At 42.2% G+C, this 17,833-nt stretch overlaps 1 protein-coding gene across 2 annotated transcripts in view; it reads right to left on the reverse strand.

The window, feature by feature from the left end:
* The window catches only part of ADCY9 (adenylate cyclase 9), a 96,607-nt gene that overhangs the window by 19,101 nt on the left and 59,673 nt on the right, over positions 1–17,833 (reverse strand). For both annotated transcript variants that reach the window (XM_032998300.2, XM_032998299.2), the window contains 3 exons: positions 14,057–14,159; positions 10,770–10,978; positions 2,724–2,883 (listed from right to left, as the gene is read on the reverse strand). In XM_032998300.2, coding sequence (XP_032854191.2) covers positions 2,724–2,883; positions 10,770–10,978; positions 14,057–14,159 — 472 coding nt within the window. The remainder of the gene's footprint in view (positions 1–2,723; positions 2,884–10,769; positions 10,979–14,056; positions 14,160–17,833) is intronic.

Here is a 17,833-nt window from a genome sequence, read left to right on the forward strand (position 1 = left end):
ACCGTTACTTCAGTAACTTTCAATACCTTCAGCTTACCTTTGCAAAAAGCTCAGTGCCTCTTCTTCTTAACGAAAAAAAAAAAAAAAAAAAAAGAGTAAACATTCATGGTAACCTCCTCTCACTCGCTGAGGTTAGACCCTGCTTGTTTTAAACTGAATGTCAACATTACACTGCATTGAAAATGTGGAACACATTCACCCTCAGAAACTTCACCCAATCACTTACTTTTAAAAATGCTTATTAAAGGACATTATCATACTGGCCAGCAACAAGTGAATTAAAATAAAAAAAAAATATCTGGCTTGATAACAAAAGGCAGGTATCAGTCATTGTTAACTGATGCCTGGTAACACAACCACTTGTGCTGATTTGAAAGGACAATTTCAGATTTTCTGTTCTGTTTTTTTATCTCAAAAAAACCTTCCCTTTCCACATCTTCACTGGATAAAGAAAAGGAAATGCAGGACAGATATATTGCCCAGAATGTCTTAATTTCCCTGAGATACAATCTTACAGTGGTCAAAATTCTCAAGCTGATGCGCAAATTTTGATTTTACCAAGAATATTTATGACCATCCAAGCTAAAACAGAGCCTCCATGACTGCATTATGGAGTTCTGTTCTAGCTACATACTGCATTTCACAGTATCAAATGATCATTCTCTCTCATTTTAAATTTCCTTTGCAGCTGAAGTGCAGAGACTGCAGATTAGAAATACTGTAGCATAACAAATAAGCATGTGATTCAGAAGTAGACACAGTGTATGGGAAAAAAATCTTACATAATTTACCATTTTTAAACCACAAGCACAGTTGTTTTTTTTAAACGACTCAAAAATGGATAAAAGGAATTTCACAAGTGTCCATTAAAAAACACAATTTAAACTTACTTTTTTCCCCCATTTCAGGTCTCCTAAAGTGGCAGAGCACTGGTTCTCACTCCAAGTGATGCCCCAGCATGAAGCCAGCCTATAGAGGGTCAGTAAGTGCTGTGTTTTACTATGTATGCATGGCTTTGGAAAGTTTTTTTTTTTTCATTGTTGTTTTTGTTAATTTTGATTTTTATTATTTTATATCCAGGGAGGGTATAAAATGCTATGAGTAAAAAAAAACTTTGCAAAACCATGTCATAGTAAAATATGACACTTACCTGACCCTCTATAGATTAACTCCATTTCCTAGAGCTTCATGATTGTTGAAACAGTGAGCACAAGACGAGTTGGGACATCTCTTGGAGAGTGAGCCAACAACCCCACGACTCTGGAGGACCTGCAAGAGGAAAGAAAGCAAAGTTCATTCTCAGTTTGGTGATGAACACCACCGTCTTACTGCTGCTGCCTCAAGCATTTAGAATAACAACCTGATCTGAACAGGTATCGAGAATACCCTTATAAAATGATTCTTCCAACATTAGTTTTAAACGTTTAGAGAGACGATCAAGGATGGTGATGAATGGGGTGATATAAAAAAAAAAAATCAATGGACAGATTTGAGAGATTTTGAGGTTTTCAGCTCCCTTCAGCATGAGGAAAAAACATTCCTACAATTAGTTTACTAGTAGTCATGAGAGAAGACCACCATCATTAAGCTGGAAAAAAAAAAAAAAATTAACAGCTTAAAAATAGTTAACTAACATTCACAAAAGGAAAAAGCTGCAGAATGGTTTTAAACATGGGATGAGGAAGAGTATCAAACACACTCTTCTGTGTCTGTGATAACCATGGAATATGAGTTTAAATCAGGAAGGACCTAAAAATGTCTGGTCCATACGTTCCTACGGAACAAACACTTCCCAACACCCAGTAATAAACTGTGATAGGAAGACTGAAGAGGATCTGGTCGTTACCTACACCCAGGGCCCTGAAATAGCAAGAGATTTGCGAAACAGAATTCCCTGAAAATTCTGGTAAGGCAGGATCATACAGTGTACTACCTAAGAGAAACTCACCGAGGAACAAACTTTCATCCCTGATTTCAGTCAATTTTATTCACAGTTTTTAAGCATTGTTTCTATGCTACAGTTAGCTTTTCAATTAAACTATTCTTTTCCCTCCTCAATATTTAACCCCTTGTTCCCCCCTTCTGAATGTTTTCATTAAAGGAGACACCAAATCCCCTGTGGACCTTTCTGTGCCCGGGCTAAACATGCCAATTTCTTTCCAAGCCTTCTGAGCAGACAGCTATTGCATTCCTTTAACCGCTCCCGCAGCCCCTGCACAGTAATCATTTCTGTGGACTGAGAGCTCTCTCCTTTGACTTCCTCTATCCAACTCTGCAAAGAAAAAACATCCACCGCTAATACTCTTCTTGCTGTTGAGATTCACTAATGTGCATGCAAAGTTTTGAAGTACACACAGCATCTCCAGCGACAAACTCTAAAACAAAACCAGAATGAATGCAATGAAAAGCCTGAGATACACTACTTGCATTATCTAGAACAAACACCTGCAGAAGTGTTTGGTCTAAGAAAAAAAAAAAATGCATGTATGTAGGCAGGCATTTATAGGTACCCCCCTCCTCTTCTGTATGAGAGTTTTCAAATAAGCAAGTGACTGTATTTACATAACAAACTAGGCATTTCATCATACACAAAAGCCCTATCCCTCTAAGGGATCTGTATCAAACTGATGTAAAGCACAAGGGAGGTGAAGGAAAATGGCAGGCAAGCAACAAGCTTTGTTAAGCCAAAATGTCAGATTATGAAACAGAGTTCGACAACTTACATGTATATTTGTTTCAAAATCAGAGGTGAAGTGTGAAAAAACTGCAAGAGCTGGGAGAGAAACCAGGATTGCACCAAAAAAATGTCGAGGCAGCCAGCCAGATATCACCTCCAGGAGACGCTTGGTGCAAGTCATCACCTCCTCCAGAAAGAACGCCATCCTGGAACAAACAACATCACAGACCGAGGCATTAATTTCAGTGCATCGCTTCATACCTCTGATTTACCTGGAACAGTATAACTTCAAATCCTTCACTTAAGACTGTATGAGCAGTTACAGTACATCACGTGCCACGGCACCTGTTGGTAATCTCAGGAACTAATCCACCTTTGCTGAAAGACGGCTGGTTGGTTGCTCTGGCAAGGGGTGTCAGCAAAGGGAGGGAGAGCAAGTGGGATGGGGCGCTTTGAGAAAACAAACCGAAATCCAAATCTCCCTTCTGTGGAAGGTATGCGTAGGGAAGACTTCTCTCCATTCATAAATACGTAGCCTTAGAGGAGGTGGGGAGAAGGGAAGCTTTTACAAGTTGAAAAAAATCACTGAAAGTAATGCCAGAAGTGTTTGAAAAGCAGGGCTGCGCACCCTGCGAAGCGATCAGCTACCCAGCGGCCGTGCAAATCCGCGCCGTCTCAACCCCACACTGCAACCGCAGCCAGCTCTCCCAGTGACAACCACCCCGACAGAAGCGCCCGTCTGCAACCGGCCTCCGCTCCCCCTCATTAGGGGAAGGGGGAAGAAGAGTGTGGGGAGAGCTGGCACCCTCGGCAGGCAGCAGAGCCCGAGAAGCAGTTGTGAGGAGGAGCACCTCGGCGGCCAGCTGGCGCACGCTCCTCCGCTCGCCGGGTGGCATCAGCCCCGGCAGCCCCGGCGGCTCCGCGCGAGGCGGGCGGGAAGGAACGGCTCTTGCCTCAAGCTGCCGAGCAAACGACGGCCCAAACCTGTCAAGTGCTGAAGGAGCCAGCTGGAAGGGCTCTGCAGAGCAGCTTACTTCTTAAACGAGAGCATTTCTAATTGTTAAAATGAATAAGGAAAGGTGAAAGAATGCTTAATGCTCGAGGACCTTGCAGAGGAAACTATTCTTTATCTACAGAAACAAATCCTCAGGATAACTTCCTTCTTAAAGCTCAAAAGCATTAGTCACTCTAGAAAAATTGCAACTGCTGTTCAAGTTGCTAATTATTCTTATGAAGACAGGAAAAGGTAACATAGTACAGTTCGCTTCATTCAAATTAATCCATGCATGTGTATGTATGTGATGATCAGAATCAGCCTAGGCAGGTAACTGCTGTCCTGACAGTGGACTACAGTAGAGCCCAAACTGTAAATAATTATCACTTTTTTTGAACAGAGGTCCTCACAGCTAAAAAAAGGTTGAAATACAACATACACCAAATATGTAATTCACAAAGTTACAGAAATTAATCCATGTTACTTTAAAAAAGAAAAGCTATCCACTGTTTTTTTTAACACTGTTGTCTAAAATAAAAGGTGTTAGGCTGGATAAAAGCCTTATACAAAGCAGGATAAATTTAAAGCTCTGTAGGTGAACTTTGACTCGTATTGTTTATGAATGGCATTTTAATTCTCTAGTCTAGACTTCTGTGGACTTTGTGACCTCACGCATTTTTTTTGGAAGCATCAAGAGTTCTTTTCTAATTTACTGTATTAAAATCTTACTTGAATGCATAGAAAAAGATAAATTTGGTGTAATGGGATGGAAGATGCTGTAATACATCAGGAGCCCACGAGAGGGTGCTCACAGATTTGTTACTTCCTCGTTTAACGGACTTCCATTTACACCAAAAAATTACAGCTATGTTCCATCATAAAAAAGCATTTCCAACAAAGCACAGAAACGAAAAAATTGCATAGAAAGAAGAGTAATTCCTTTTTTAAAAAAAAAGCTCTGCAGAGTCAGAATTGGGTTTTCTGAAGCGTTATATACTGTCCTACCTCAGTTGCCTCTAGCATCAGTGACAGAACTATCCCTGCCTTCACCGGCAGCCAAGTACGCCCAGTACCGAGTACTTCTGAGAATGCCGCCCAAGTCCACGCCTCTAAAAACCAAGTTCAATTCTCCCAAAGCCTACGAACTAGGATGAACATTTACAAGGCTGAACCGCGAGAAAGGAAGCCGAGAGGGGCTGCAGGTCGGCGCAGCCCCCGGGCCAGCCTCCATCCCCGCGCTGCCGCCGGGAGAAGCCGGTCTCGAAGGCGGCTCGGCGGCACCGCTGCCCACGCTCCGTGCCATCCTCCGTGCCATCCTCCGTGCCATCCTCCGTGTGTGTCACGCTGCCCCGCCGGCTGGCACAGACACCAGCTCGGCGGCACGCAAACTGCGGCAGATACCCAGTGCAGCTCATGTCTCTCACCCCAACCCACACAACAGCGACTCCATGGTGCAGAAAGCTTTTTTTAATTTTTTTTTTTTTTTTTTTTTCTTTTGCGCCAAGCCTCCATGCCAGGACAAATTCTTGTGGGAACTATAGCAACAAATCCATCAGCGAACCCGATCAGTTAATCCTGCAATGAGGACACTTCTTTATTTAGGCAGCTGTGTGTTTCAAAAAAGCTAGAGCAAATTCCAGGACAACGCCACATTTCTCATGATAATGTTTACCTTCTTGCATTGATTTCTTTTTTTTTTTTTTTTTCCAGTCCGGTATTTATCGCAATGCTCTGCACTCTGGAATTAAAAGGATTGAAATCTCAACCTTCACAAAGCGGTGAAAGCCTGCGAATACAGCACAACCCTCCCATCGCAGGAAGTACCAAGTGCATTAAATCCAGACAGCAATGAGAGCTGCAGACAGATTTAATGGCTACAGGGCAGTATCAGTAAATAATGCAGTGTCAGTGGGTAGCTCAACAGGGCTTAAATGCTAAAATATCTGAGATGTTTACACGAGCTGGAGTTCAAATTAGTAACTTTGACATAAATGATTAATGGGTAATGGAGAATGCTACCATCATTTCTGTATTTACTGGCAGTTTAAAATCAATTCCCATAGTTCAAATCAAAAGCTTCTGGCATAGCAGCAATTCGGTGGGATATTAAATACCAAAGTCACAGATGTTAGAAATAAATAAAGGCAAACAGAATACATTGTTTTCCCCTGCATCAATACTCTGTATCAGGCACGATGTTAACAGAACCAGTTCATTAAGCTCTAGTTGCAGAAAACTATTTTTGTTCCTGGGTGCAGAAAACAGTTTCTGTTCTGGTCATCAGGAATTTAAGTAGATCCAACTGGTTGGCCACAGGATCTCTGCTGTGGACAGACCATAGGCAGGTGAAGTACCAGGCAAAAGGCAGTTTATGCTCAGTCTGACAACAGCAGTTCCCCATTCTACTGTTTTGATTGTACTTGCTTTCTTCATCCAGAAGATTTTTTTTTTTTGCTCTCTAGAAAGGTCTTTCTAAAATCATGAATCAACCTATCAAGTGCTCCCACCATCCACTCTTTTGAAATGGGTTGAAATATCTATTATGGCCTCATCTCTTCACCCAAAAGTCTTCACTGAAGGATGCTATCAAAAGAAAGATTTTCTTAAAACCAGACATATTTATAACAAATTTTACTTGAGAGCAAGAACTAGATGGAAAAAGTATCTAGCTAATAAAAATCCTGTATTTACAGCTAAAATAGTGGGCAGGTATCTTCTACCTATATTCCTGCAGAAGCACTCCTGAGAATCCCAACTGAAATCTCACACACTGTCATACGCTCAGTAACATTTCCCAAGATATTTTTATAAAATCGCAGAACTTTAGGACCTCTTAGACTTCAGCTGTGCTCATGAAAGTCAAAGTTGTCACACTTCAAGTGGGAAGACGGACTTTCTTTGCAATGCATTTACAGAACAGGAGATGACATCTTCCACATGCTTACAGATGAAGCACCATTTTTTGTGTGCAGCTTTATACAATTAATTTTAGAGTGGCACTTGTGATAGCAGTGGGATCCTCATCTATAGGTACTCCAAGAATTTATTATCAGACACTTCAGAGGAATCAAAACATCCTTCTCCCTTGTAAGCTTAGCTCCACGAGGACTTCTGCTCTTCTAGAACTTCAAGGTTTTAACTCGTTTCTCACTGCACAGGCAGTGAGAGTGCTCTCCTCTCCCGCTCCTGCCGCTGGACTGAAGGTTGCAGCTGCAAGAGCTGTAGCGAGTACTTCCCAGGCCAAGTCCTGGATTCAATTAGAGTCAGACTGATTTAAAGGCAGGGTGTTTCGCATCACGATAATGAAAATACAATGAGAAACTTAGGCAAGAATTTTCTGGTCCTAAAATAATCCCTTTTCCTGAAATTCTGGGATTGTGCCCAGCATTGTAGTCCAATCTCCTGCCTTAAGATATCTCGGTGGTATTCTGTGATTGTCATTTGGGATGACATTTCTGCACAGGAAGTTCTGCACCGTTTCTGTGCACAACGAGTGGTCAGAGTGAGCAGTCCTCACTTTGAAGAGGGAAAGGATGATTTTCTTCTTTCTGCTCAAGGGAACTGTACAGGAGTGTGTGCCTCAGGTTGTGGAGACCAAAGTGGCCCAAAAGCAAATTTTATACATTTAAAACAAAAAAGCCCCTCCAAGCCAAAACAGATACCTTTTTCCTACAAAAGTCACACCCCCAGCCCCCTCCCCAGCATGCCACTGCCATTACATTTAAAACTGAAAACTATCAGAAAGCTTCTGAGATTTTTCATCTACAAAGACTGCTCTTTTTTGGTGTATAGTATGAGGCTATTTTCAAGAAGGTACCCTGGGTAAGATCTACTCAGATCGGAGATGATCCTGTTCTGTACTATAGAGGATTTTCTGAAGTGTTACCTTAGATGTAATGATCAGAGTTAAGGCACATACAAATTACGTCTCAGTAGTGGAGGAAAGACTGTGAACGCGAGCCCATGGTAGCAAGTTCCTGAGAAAGAATTGCTTATAACTGTGGGGTAAATACAGAGTAATTGCAGACACTACCCTCCCACCAAAAGAAAGGAGCAACACATCTCTCATGTGCATGACAGGGGCTCCCGTAGCAAGGGATATCTGGTGACTCTATTCCCACATCCCCACTCCTCAACTGCCAGTCCAATGGGAAGGGCAGCAGTTGCTTATCCCATCCGGCGATTCCCGTTCCTCAAAGTAGCCAGGAGAATTTGTGATGTCTTGGGATTAATGGTCAGCTTGACTCCAATGAACGCAGCAACTGCTTGCGAGCCCTGATCATCTACACCCGTAGCAGCTGTGCAGGAATTGCAGGATTCCTCGCACACCCTAACCTCGTGCGAGGCCTGGCAGGATAAAGACAGTTCCGCGTGCTGTCAATGCAGTGTTTATTGAAAATCTCGTGTCACGACACCAGGTGGGACTACGTGAGTTTTGATGGCTGGCTACACGTGTTCACCACAGCGTGAGATGTTTCTCAACCTGTTTTTCAAGTCAGAATTAAGCACAAAAGATGTGATTACTATTTCAAAATATATACTTTTAAGACTTAGGAGTTATCCTGAAACACTTGCTTTTTAAATCTCACTGACTTTAAATGAGGCATCCGAGCCAGCTTCAAAAGTAAAATTCAGGATTTAAGCCAACACAGTCTCATGAAAATATCAGAAATGTCAGTGGTAAAACCAAATAGCGTTAAGAAAACTTTCTAAAGCCACTTAAACTCACCTCGGTAACAGCCCAGGCTCCCTACCAGAGAGCGTGGCTCTCAACAACGTAGTGCTGCAATGAAGCTCAACCTCTGTGCAGCCGTACACAGCTCAGAAAGGCAAAACCGCTTTGCAAATTCTTGACTATAAAGGTAACATATTGAAAACAACAATTCTCCTTCTCCTTCAGAAGCCCAGAAACCACCAATTATAGAACAGGACTGAAATAAAGCTTTATGTGTCCACATATAAAATTTCTAAGATTATAGCAATAATTGTTATAAATGTACAAAATAAGGCAAATACAATGTAGCACTGGAAAAACAAGTAGGAACACTAATGCATTGAAAAATACTAACATGGAGTGAAAATTCACCTGCAAGGTGAATGAACACAAATTTTCTCTGAATGGATGTGGCTAGCAGAAACTAGCTCTTCTGCAAAGCGGTGGCTGAGTTGTTCAGAGCTGAATAAATTCAAGGATACAATGCCATGGCCACCAATCCCAGACTACTGGCTCACTGCTGCCTTCCTGCTCTCCTGCCTGGTGTGATGAAAGAGCTGCCCAGGCACATTAAACTGACTAAAACTCTTCCCCCCTCCCCACGACAGAGTACAAAAACTGTTCTGCAAAGGCAAAAATGCATTTCTGGTGCAAGGGAGAGGACACAGCATCAGTTCATCCAGTTTAGGATGCACTAGAATGACAGTCCTACCAGTTCAACCACCTCCCAGTACAGGTCTTACCACTTTCTGAATTTATAGATTTTTCTAAAAACTCCAGAAGCACAATACTATTCAATTTTCAACAATCAAATACACCTGTTAAGGATGACTATCCTTAAAAACATCTCCACCGTTCGTAAGTAACCTCTCTCTACTCTCCTAAACACCAGCTTTCATGTAAATACACTTGCATACATTTATAAGCACTCTGAGTACTTCAGAGACTACAGTACTAATTTAGTATTTTTTACCTTGACCCTGAGAAGTCAAAGAGTGAAAGCTGCAATCTGTTGTTTCTTTTGAAACAGCTGCAGAATAGCTTCTAACTTGTAATGACAAAAGCATTTTGACTTACACATACCTGACAGATTTGCGGAACTACAAGTGAGGACACACGTTTCCAAACGCCGCCCTTACAGCACGCGCTTGTGTCAGAAGAAGAGCAGTGAAAACGGGGGGGTGAGGAGGGCAGAATACACCTGCCCTCACAAGTACAGACAAACAACTTACTATTGAGTCTACCATCTGTGTTAATAACAGGTTACAAGTGGTATCTGTATAGATCAGACAGCACGCCCGGGAGAGCGTGAGCTTTACTGAACGCATGGACAACTGCAGCCTTCTGCTACACCTGAACGTGTTAGTAACTCCAGCGTGCCTGGGGGAAACCCCACGTTACGGAGGAACCGCGCACTAACTGCCCGCCGACCAGTTCCACGTGCCAGGGTAAGGCCCGCAAGCCTCCTCGAAATCCAGAACGCGCATCCTCCGGGTGACTGGGTACCCGCCAGGAACGAGGAGTCGCTGTTAAGTATCAGCTACCTGCACCTGCAGCCAAGCCCCACGTCCCGGGGCTCAGGAGGGGCTGAGGTGCAGGGCTTGCAGGGACTCGTTTATGAAGTGAGGGACTGGGGCGTCGGTGACGAAGGGGCAGCGTGGGGCTGGCACTGCCGAGCAGAGCCCTGCAGAGCCGCTCCTCCTGCGGGGACAGACTCGTGCCCCTTCCCTTCTCAAGCAGCAGCTGACTGTCACACAGCCCAGGACTCGCGGGAAATGCCGAGCTCTAATTATGTATCAAACAGAGAAAGCACGAGCGATTTGAATATTAAACCCATGAGACTTGAAATTGAGATCATTAAGAAAACTGATTCTGGACAGAGGCAATGTGACTTCTGCAATTTTTTAATTTTAAATTTTTTTTAAGAAAAGGACTGCTCTTTGCATTTCTGATACATGATTTCAGTTTTAACACCAGAATGGTGTACTTTTATCTAGGAATTTAGAGGCAGGGGGGTTTTTTTGAAGGACAGATAAAAGTTTTCTGTTTGAATTCCCTCACTCTGATGGCCCTGAGAGGGGGGGGAAGATACCTGGTTGCATGTGGCATCCTAAGGAACAGTAAAGCAGGGGCAGGCATGCTGTGAAGATTCTGTTTTCTTAAGCGGCCTCTACCACAGTCACCTTTCTCTCCTCCAATTTCTGTAGCCAGACCTCTCTTTGCATGAGATCTGCCACAAGCCTTCTTGGCTTCACTAAGACTCTTCTCCAAATATTACAGACGGTCCAAGTGAGTTTCTGGGATGCTGTCAAACAAAATGTTCCCGAGCCAGCCACCGTTTTAGTTGTCACCGCTATTTCAAGACTTTCTTACGCTTTATTTACCTAATTGAGATGACAAGGGACAGCACCTCTAGCAGGACGGCGATGATGAACACCACGACTGCTGCAGGTGGTGGAGGGGACGCAACCATCCCGTGTTTCAGGAAACATGTGATAGAGAGTATGAGGAAGACTGTGGTGGAGAGGAACACGTCCAGGAGCGAGCTGAAGGTAGCACTGGCAAATGTCTTCACTGGAGCATTCCTTATAACCTGTGTGGAATACAGGGATTGAAGGAAGGGATGAAAATGAATAAACGTTGTTTTGCTGATTTCAACTGTACCATAAACAGCAGCTCACAAATTCAAATAAAGGGATACAGAGCTTTTTGCCACTTCATTAATCCAATATAAGTACTGTTTTGAAACAAGAAACAGAAGCGGTAGTTCAATGACTATCACAGTTCCCTGAGAATAAGTGTGTGTTGAAAAAAAGACACTGGCAGCACAGCCCCTGGGTCTGGGGTGATTTTTACAGAATATGATGATACAGAAGTAAACCATACGGAAATTGCCTATTCTATGCAAAGAAACATAAGCACCATAATTACTAGCAGGTAAAGCTATAAGATATTTTCTTCAAGGACTTTAATTTAAAATAATAACAGCTCTTATAATAAACCTTTTAGCTCCAATGGCTCTTTAAGAAAACCTCCAAACACCACTCTACTGAAACAGTTACTTGCCTGTGGCGGAGTTCACATCTCCCTCCCAGCCCAGACTGAAAGCAGCAATCGGGATGCTGTGTAATCTGAATCGATCAGAGCTCAGGACACCAAGTTCTGTTCTTCCATAACCCCTTACCAGACATTCCCATCCCATCTTGTCCTGGCCCCAGTGCCTGTGCAGCTGTGCTGTGTGCTCCTTTGGCCAGTCCGGCTGAAAACTAGATCATGAGCTCCACATCCTGGCTTACTCAGATGAGCCCAGTCTTACAAGTGCTCATATCTGCCCAAGGGATGACAGAAAGCAAGTTCCAACAAAAACTAAAAAGTATGTTTTCAATATCACCATGAAGTAGCCCAGTTTGAGTACTCTCATTCCATTTGGAAATTTCTTTTGCTCCTCAGAGCACTATCTGCGCTCAGCAATATTGGGGAATGAACTTGTTCCTCATTTGTACCTCTGCAACCTAATAAATTCAGCTAGCATCATTTCAGTGCCAAAATTACCTTCTAATCTGAACTGTAGCAGAATCTTGTTACTCCACACAGAGAGTCACATAAATTGAATTAAGGAGAGCAGCACTGTATCTTAAAGTGACAGCATCAAAGATGCCCTAATACTGTTAAATAGTGCCTTAATTTCCAAACAAGGACAGGCTGAGCAAGCTCTTGGGAAGTGAAGCTGCTGACAGAGAATGATCACAAATCAAGCATGCAGTTGACGCTGTGTAATTAGAGGTAAATTCAGTGGTGTTGGAAGTTACTTTCAGCAACAATTTACTGCAAGGCAATTAAATAACCAGCAGTGCTGACAAATCATTTCAGTCTCCCAAGCTAACAATGTTTTTGTTTTTGTTGTGCTGGACCAGTACTATGCTAACATTAACGCTTTAACAGGTTTCTCCCCAATGCTGCAGAGTTACTATTAGAGAGTGAAGATTCCCATTTCCAGGGAGGTTTACATAGTCATTTTAAAATTAACAGATTGTCACTAACAAAATGCACAGACCACATTCCTGCTCCTTCTATGAATTTCCTACATACCCACATTAACAGGTCAATTGGTATATGCTTGTCTATCACTGCTCCGCTTTTCTTTCCAATCTTTCCATTGGAAAGCACTTGATTTACTATTTTCTGAATAGTTTGTGCAAATTTTGCAGGCTGTATCCCACGGGAAGTTTCTCCTTGTTGTTGCTACATGAGCTTTATTCAGAGAGATACCACTGGAATACAGTGCTGCAGGATGAGTATGGAGTTCCTGAACAAAGTGAACAAACTGAACCGCAACACAACTATGCTTCCCATTGTTAGAGGAAAAAAAAAAAAAAAAAGAGTAAGTTAGGTCTCATTTGTAAACATTGGAAAACAAGGAAATAGGGGCTATTGCTAAGGACAAGATGACAATGCTGCCCAGAACAGAAAGCAGCCCATCAACAGAAAGCAACAAGCAGCAGAAGCAGAAACCCTACCTGCCCTCAGATGTAGGACATACCGGGAAGAAAAGCAATCAACACCTACATTTGTCACAGTGCCATTCTGCCAGATGGATGACCCAAACTAATAGCTCAACGGGACTGGAAGGGAAGGGCCCATTCCCCTTCCTGCTGCCGGACACTTATCTTGCACTAGCTCTGGCACTTGCCAACCTCTCTGTGAGCTGCTGGTTCAATACAGCAAAACACAGACCCAGATGGAAAAAGAAAAAGCCCCAAACAGCAAAACAAAACATGAATACTTTATGCTAGGTTAGTAAAATGAACTGGCTCACAGCAGGGAAGTCTGATAAGCACCAGAGCCCTCAGGAGGCGCAGGGAGGAGTAGGAGGAACAAGGAGGGGAGAGTGCAATTGCCCTCTTTTGGCAGCAACCTTTCAGCTACTCATGGAAATGCAGCCCTGGTTAGTACTCACGTCTAATGTTGCTATATGGAAACTTAAAACATCTTGCTTAAAACAACCAGGCAGGAATATCTACGGACATGAAAAGCCTGCAAATACTCTTGGCCCCCAAGGAGATTAAGGACTTTTTACACTCAGTGCAAAATCCTGAAGAAGGCACCAAGTTCCTTATGATTTATTCACTGTTCCTTACAATTTATTCACTGTTCTTTACCATTATGCAGTGTTTTGAACCGCCTGTTTCTGAATGCAGCACGCTTACAGAACTTAGGACATTTGAGTTCAGAGCAGATTTGGGTTGCACAGGGATAACTGTGAGGCTGTGACATGACCAAGAATCAAATTCAAAGTTATCATTCTCAAAGTATAGGATATTTGATGAGAAGGCAAGTAGCATTTGGTCCTTTACTTTCATCTTAGCATGGTTCTCTGGCCTGCCTAGCGCCTTAAAACATTAACCTGAAAATGGAGCAAAGGCAGGTGAGAAGTAATTCATGTATCTTAGTGGATTGTGAAAATGTATTTCCAGCCTAAACATTAGACTAGACTCAGGGCACAGCAAAAGACAAGTTAAGTGACAGGAGACTGTTTTCAGAGGCAGCAATACCAAGTAGTAAATCACATTTGACGTTTCACGACCCTGGTCATCAACTGCAAAGAATGTGTTAATGACAAGACAGTTGCTTAGCAGATTACAGAAGGAAAACAACGCCAGGAGAAACACACCTCTTCCTGATAGCTTGTCCTGTAGGCCATCTCCAAATCCTGATCCAAGAAGTTCAGGCTCAGCTTGTTAATAGGTGGTTTAAAGAAGTAGTCTTTCATGAGGCTAAAGAGAAAAGAGGGTATCAACATCAGTTTATTCAGCTATAACTCCTTCAGAGCCCCCTGTTCTGTGGCTTCTGTTTCTAGGGATGCTAGTGCTCAGCTTTGAACTTCCTGCAGCTTTTGTTCACTCTCAGTCAACAAGGTACCCCCTTACCCACATCAGTCGTTCGGTCAAAGGAAGTATTTTATGAAAAAATGACAGAGCAACTGTAATATTTTCAGGAAGAGACAAACAAGTCCTTCCAGAAACTTAACAGCTATAACCACAGATTATTATAGATAACTGTAATACAAGCCAGCAAATAGTAAAGGTTAATTGCTGCTACAGAAGCACAACCTTGGGAGACGTGTAGCTGCGGGATATTTGTGTCTGAGGTAGAAATCTATCCTTCAAATCAAGCCAAGGATGACAAAGGTGACAAATGGTTAGAAGAAAAAAAATGATGTCCATTTTAGAACACAGTACTTTCTTGTTATTTCAAAGACACTAAAATAACTCAGCTGGGAACATTCCCTTAACAATCTGGGCTGCAAAGAAACAGAACCTGAGGAAATGGAGAGCTTACATTTACTTCTGAAGCAGGAGACTTGAAATCACCAGAATCATCAACAAAGGCACTGACAGATAATGAAACTAGCTCACTAGGACTAGCAAACCAGGAGGCAGCATCTACCAGAGGGAGTTTATGCACTCCTTCACCCTATCTTCCAGCATCAGGTGCAGAAAAAAACCCAAACATAAAAGAGGCATGAATCATTAAAAAGCTGTTCCTATTCCCCACCCTCTGGAGCAAAAATAGAACATACTTTGAGTTTTACATTAGTTGTAAGAGGTTTATGAAAGAAGTTTTCTAATGACATCGATGGCACTTGATCTGCAAACCTTTTCTTTCACTAGTAGGTGTCGGAGCTGAAAGCACTCAGCTTACAGAGCACTGAGTGCCTTGTGCCCGACGGTCGCAGAGTAAGGTCACGCCTGCTTATGCCATTTATTGCTGGGCTATCACCCTCTCTTCTGCACAGTCCTCACCTGAGACTTCAAAACACACACTCTTGCCTCCTTTCATTTTCAAGCAACCAATCCCACTGGTTATTTACAGTGAGCTAACCGTTTTTTAAATTGCTGTACAATCTGAAATGGGGCAACTTCTTTCCAAGTGCTGTTCCCCCCCTGAAAATTGTAGCACCAGAGCAACAATTAGAGTGCGCTATTTTCAAGTTGCTAAGTCTAAGCAAAAACCAGAGATGCACATGAGATCAAATTCTAAGCAGATTAAGCAGCTGAAAGAATCTACAGAGCTGGTCTGTGCCTGAATTATTTTTTTCAGAGGTTTTGTTTTGTTTTGTTTTTTTTTCCTGGGTTTTTTTCCTGTTTATTTTTTAACAACACTTGCCAAAGAGGTTTTTTGGAAGCACAAGCTCCCCAGTACAAGATGGCATGTGGGAAGCATTTTTTCTTGAGATGCAAGGCCAGTCAAACACACATCCCTAGACCAAAGCTCAAGAAGACAAAAGACTTCAACCATGAATATGGGTAGATACTTTATAACCTTTAAACATTCTGGCCTTGGCCAATATATTAAAAATATCAGGATACTCTGATGGAATGACAGGGCACATTCAGTTGAGTTCTCTATCTCTCTTTCATTCTTCCTCACCTTCCCTCCCTCGCCTCTCTTAGATATTTCTAAGAACACCTTATAACAAAATTTGCAGGCTGCTTTTTTTTTTTTTTTTTTTTTTTTTTTTTTTTTAAGTATTGTTGAATTCACTTTCTTCCTCCAGGGAAGCTCAACAGAATATGATGACCTCGTGCTGGAGCTGCAATGGTCTAAGGATGTAGGAAGAACAATCCAGTTTGCCAGTGCAGCACCAAACAGAAGGTATAACACGACGACGCCGGGGCGAAGGCAGCGTTTCTGCTGTCAGCCAGCCACACCACGCCAGCCCAGCTCCATCCCAACAGCCGTCTGCCTCAAAGAGGAAAATCCCTGTTTAGTTGACTGAACAGTCAAGTACATAATCATCTGCTTCCCAGGAGGCGCTGTGCCTCCCCAACACAAGTGATTTCGGTTTTTCCTGACTTGAGCAAGACTGTGAAGTGGGAGATGAAAAAAGCAAACACATTTTTAAAGTATTTAGAACAGAAAACTGACCCAGAGAGGGGACGGAGGGCTGCACAGAACCCAGATTCTGGGGGGAGCTTCATATTTCCCTGGGACTCTGCTCTGTAAGCCTAAATAGATCATTTGTAAGTACTGTCCTGATTAGCGCATGCGTACTTCAAAAGGCTTATAACCTAGGGAATATGTATTTTTTCTTGGAAACAAAAATCTAAAAAGCGAGAATCCTTTGAGGGTATCCCCAATGAAATTAACTACTTTAAACATTTTGTACTTTTACACTATAGTCTTGTTTTAAACTATACAGTAACATGCAGATTACAATGAACAAAGCATGGTACTTTTACAGTGGTTGTAGAAAAGCCAGAATCCAAGCTCAAACTATACACTGCTTGCCAAATATATATGATCAAGTTGTAAGAAGATACAAACTGTTAACTTCTATGAAAAGGATCCTTGTGTAATGCAATAATACAAACATGCCACACTAACACTGGCTTTATTATTATTATTATTTTTAAAGACAACTGGAACTGTGCTGAGGTATCAGCCCCAAGGTGAAATCTCCGCATGCAAAGAGACCACTCATGAAACTCTCAGCCACACACCTAACCTCTAGAAAGGGGCTGAGAAATTAAAAATATCACCAATATCCAGTACCTCCTCCAGGCTAGCCCTACAGGCTCCCAAGTCCCTCCCCAGGATACGTTTAACTCTTCCCAGCTGTACAGGAAGCCTGCAGGATTAATTTACACACCTTATCACCATGCCTGGGTTAGGTACTTTCTGTTAATATAAATTTCTATCAGAGATCAGACCACAGCATTGTGCACCACAGTGGAAATCACGTCCAGTGCTAGAGGAAGCTCACAATTTGCTGCTGCTGCGTTTGCAGTAACATAAAACCAAAGCAGCAAAACTCTGGTATTATTAATGTGAATGGGATTTCACATAAGATGACCAAGAGGAAGTTTGGACTTCACCCTCCTCCTTGAGAAAACTCAATTCTCCCAATCAAACATCCTCACAGATACTAAATTTTCTGAGACCAACAATATATTAAGTTTTACAGCAGGGGATCAAGAATGTTTTTAAATGACTTATTACATGTAACTTCACATTGAGAAATGTTAAAAAGTATTAATGTAAAACGGTAGGCTTAAACCATTTTGCATAGACCTAATTAATCAGAAGATTATTTTTGGAAAGTTATGTTTACATGAACTGAACTCAGCAGAGAAGTTTCCTTGGCAACAAGAAATGGCCCACTTAATATGGTAATGATGATATTTAATTGAGACCAAAAAAAAGCTAGGCTTTGACTGATGTCAAATCATGGTCCTACTTTTTCTTTTTTTGAATCAGAAAGAGTTATCCATTTTGTAAGTGTAGGAGGAAAGCAGCAGGAACACAAGAGCCTGAGCTAGGTATCTTCAGCAAGCCAACGGCACAAATTAAGCTACTTCTATAACTTAAAATTTGCAGCATGCTAGTTACATTTTAAACAAAAATCCTATTTGTTCTTGCTGACTTCTGCCAACATTTGGACTTT

This window comes from Tyto alba, unplaced genomic scaffold (assembly GCF_018691265.1).
Source record: "Tyto alba isolate M040663 unplaced genomic scaffold, T.alba_DEE_v4.0 Super-Scaffold_28, whole genome shotgun sequence".
In the NCBI taxonomy this organism is placed as follows: Eukaryota; Metazoa; Chordata; class Aves; order Strigiformes; family Tytonidae; genus Tyto; species Tyto alba.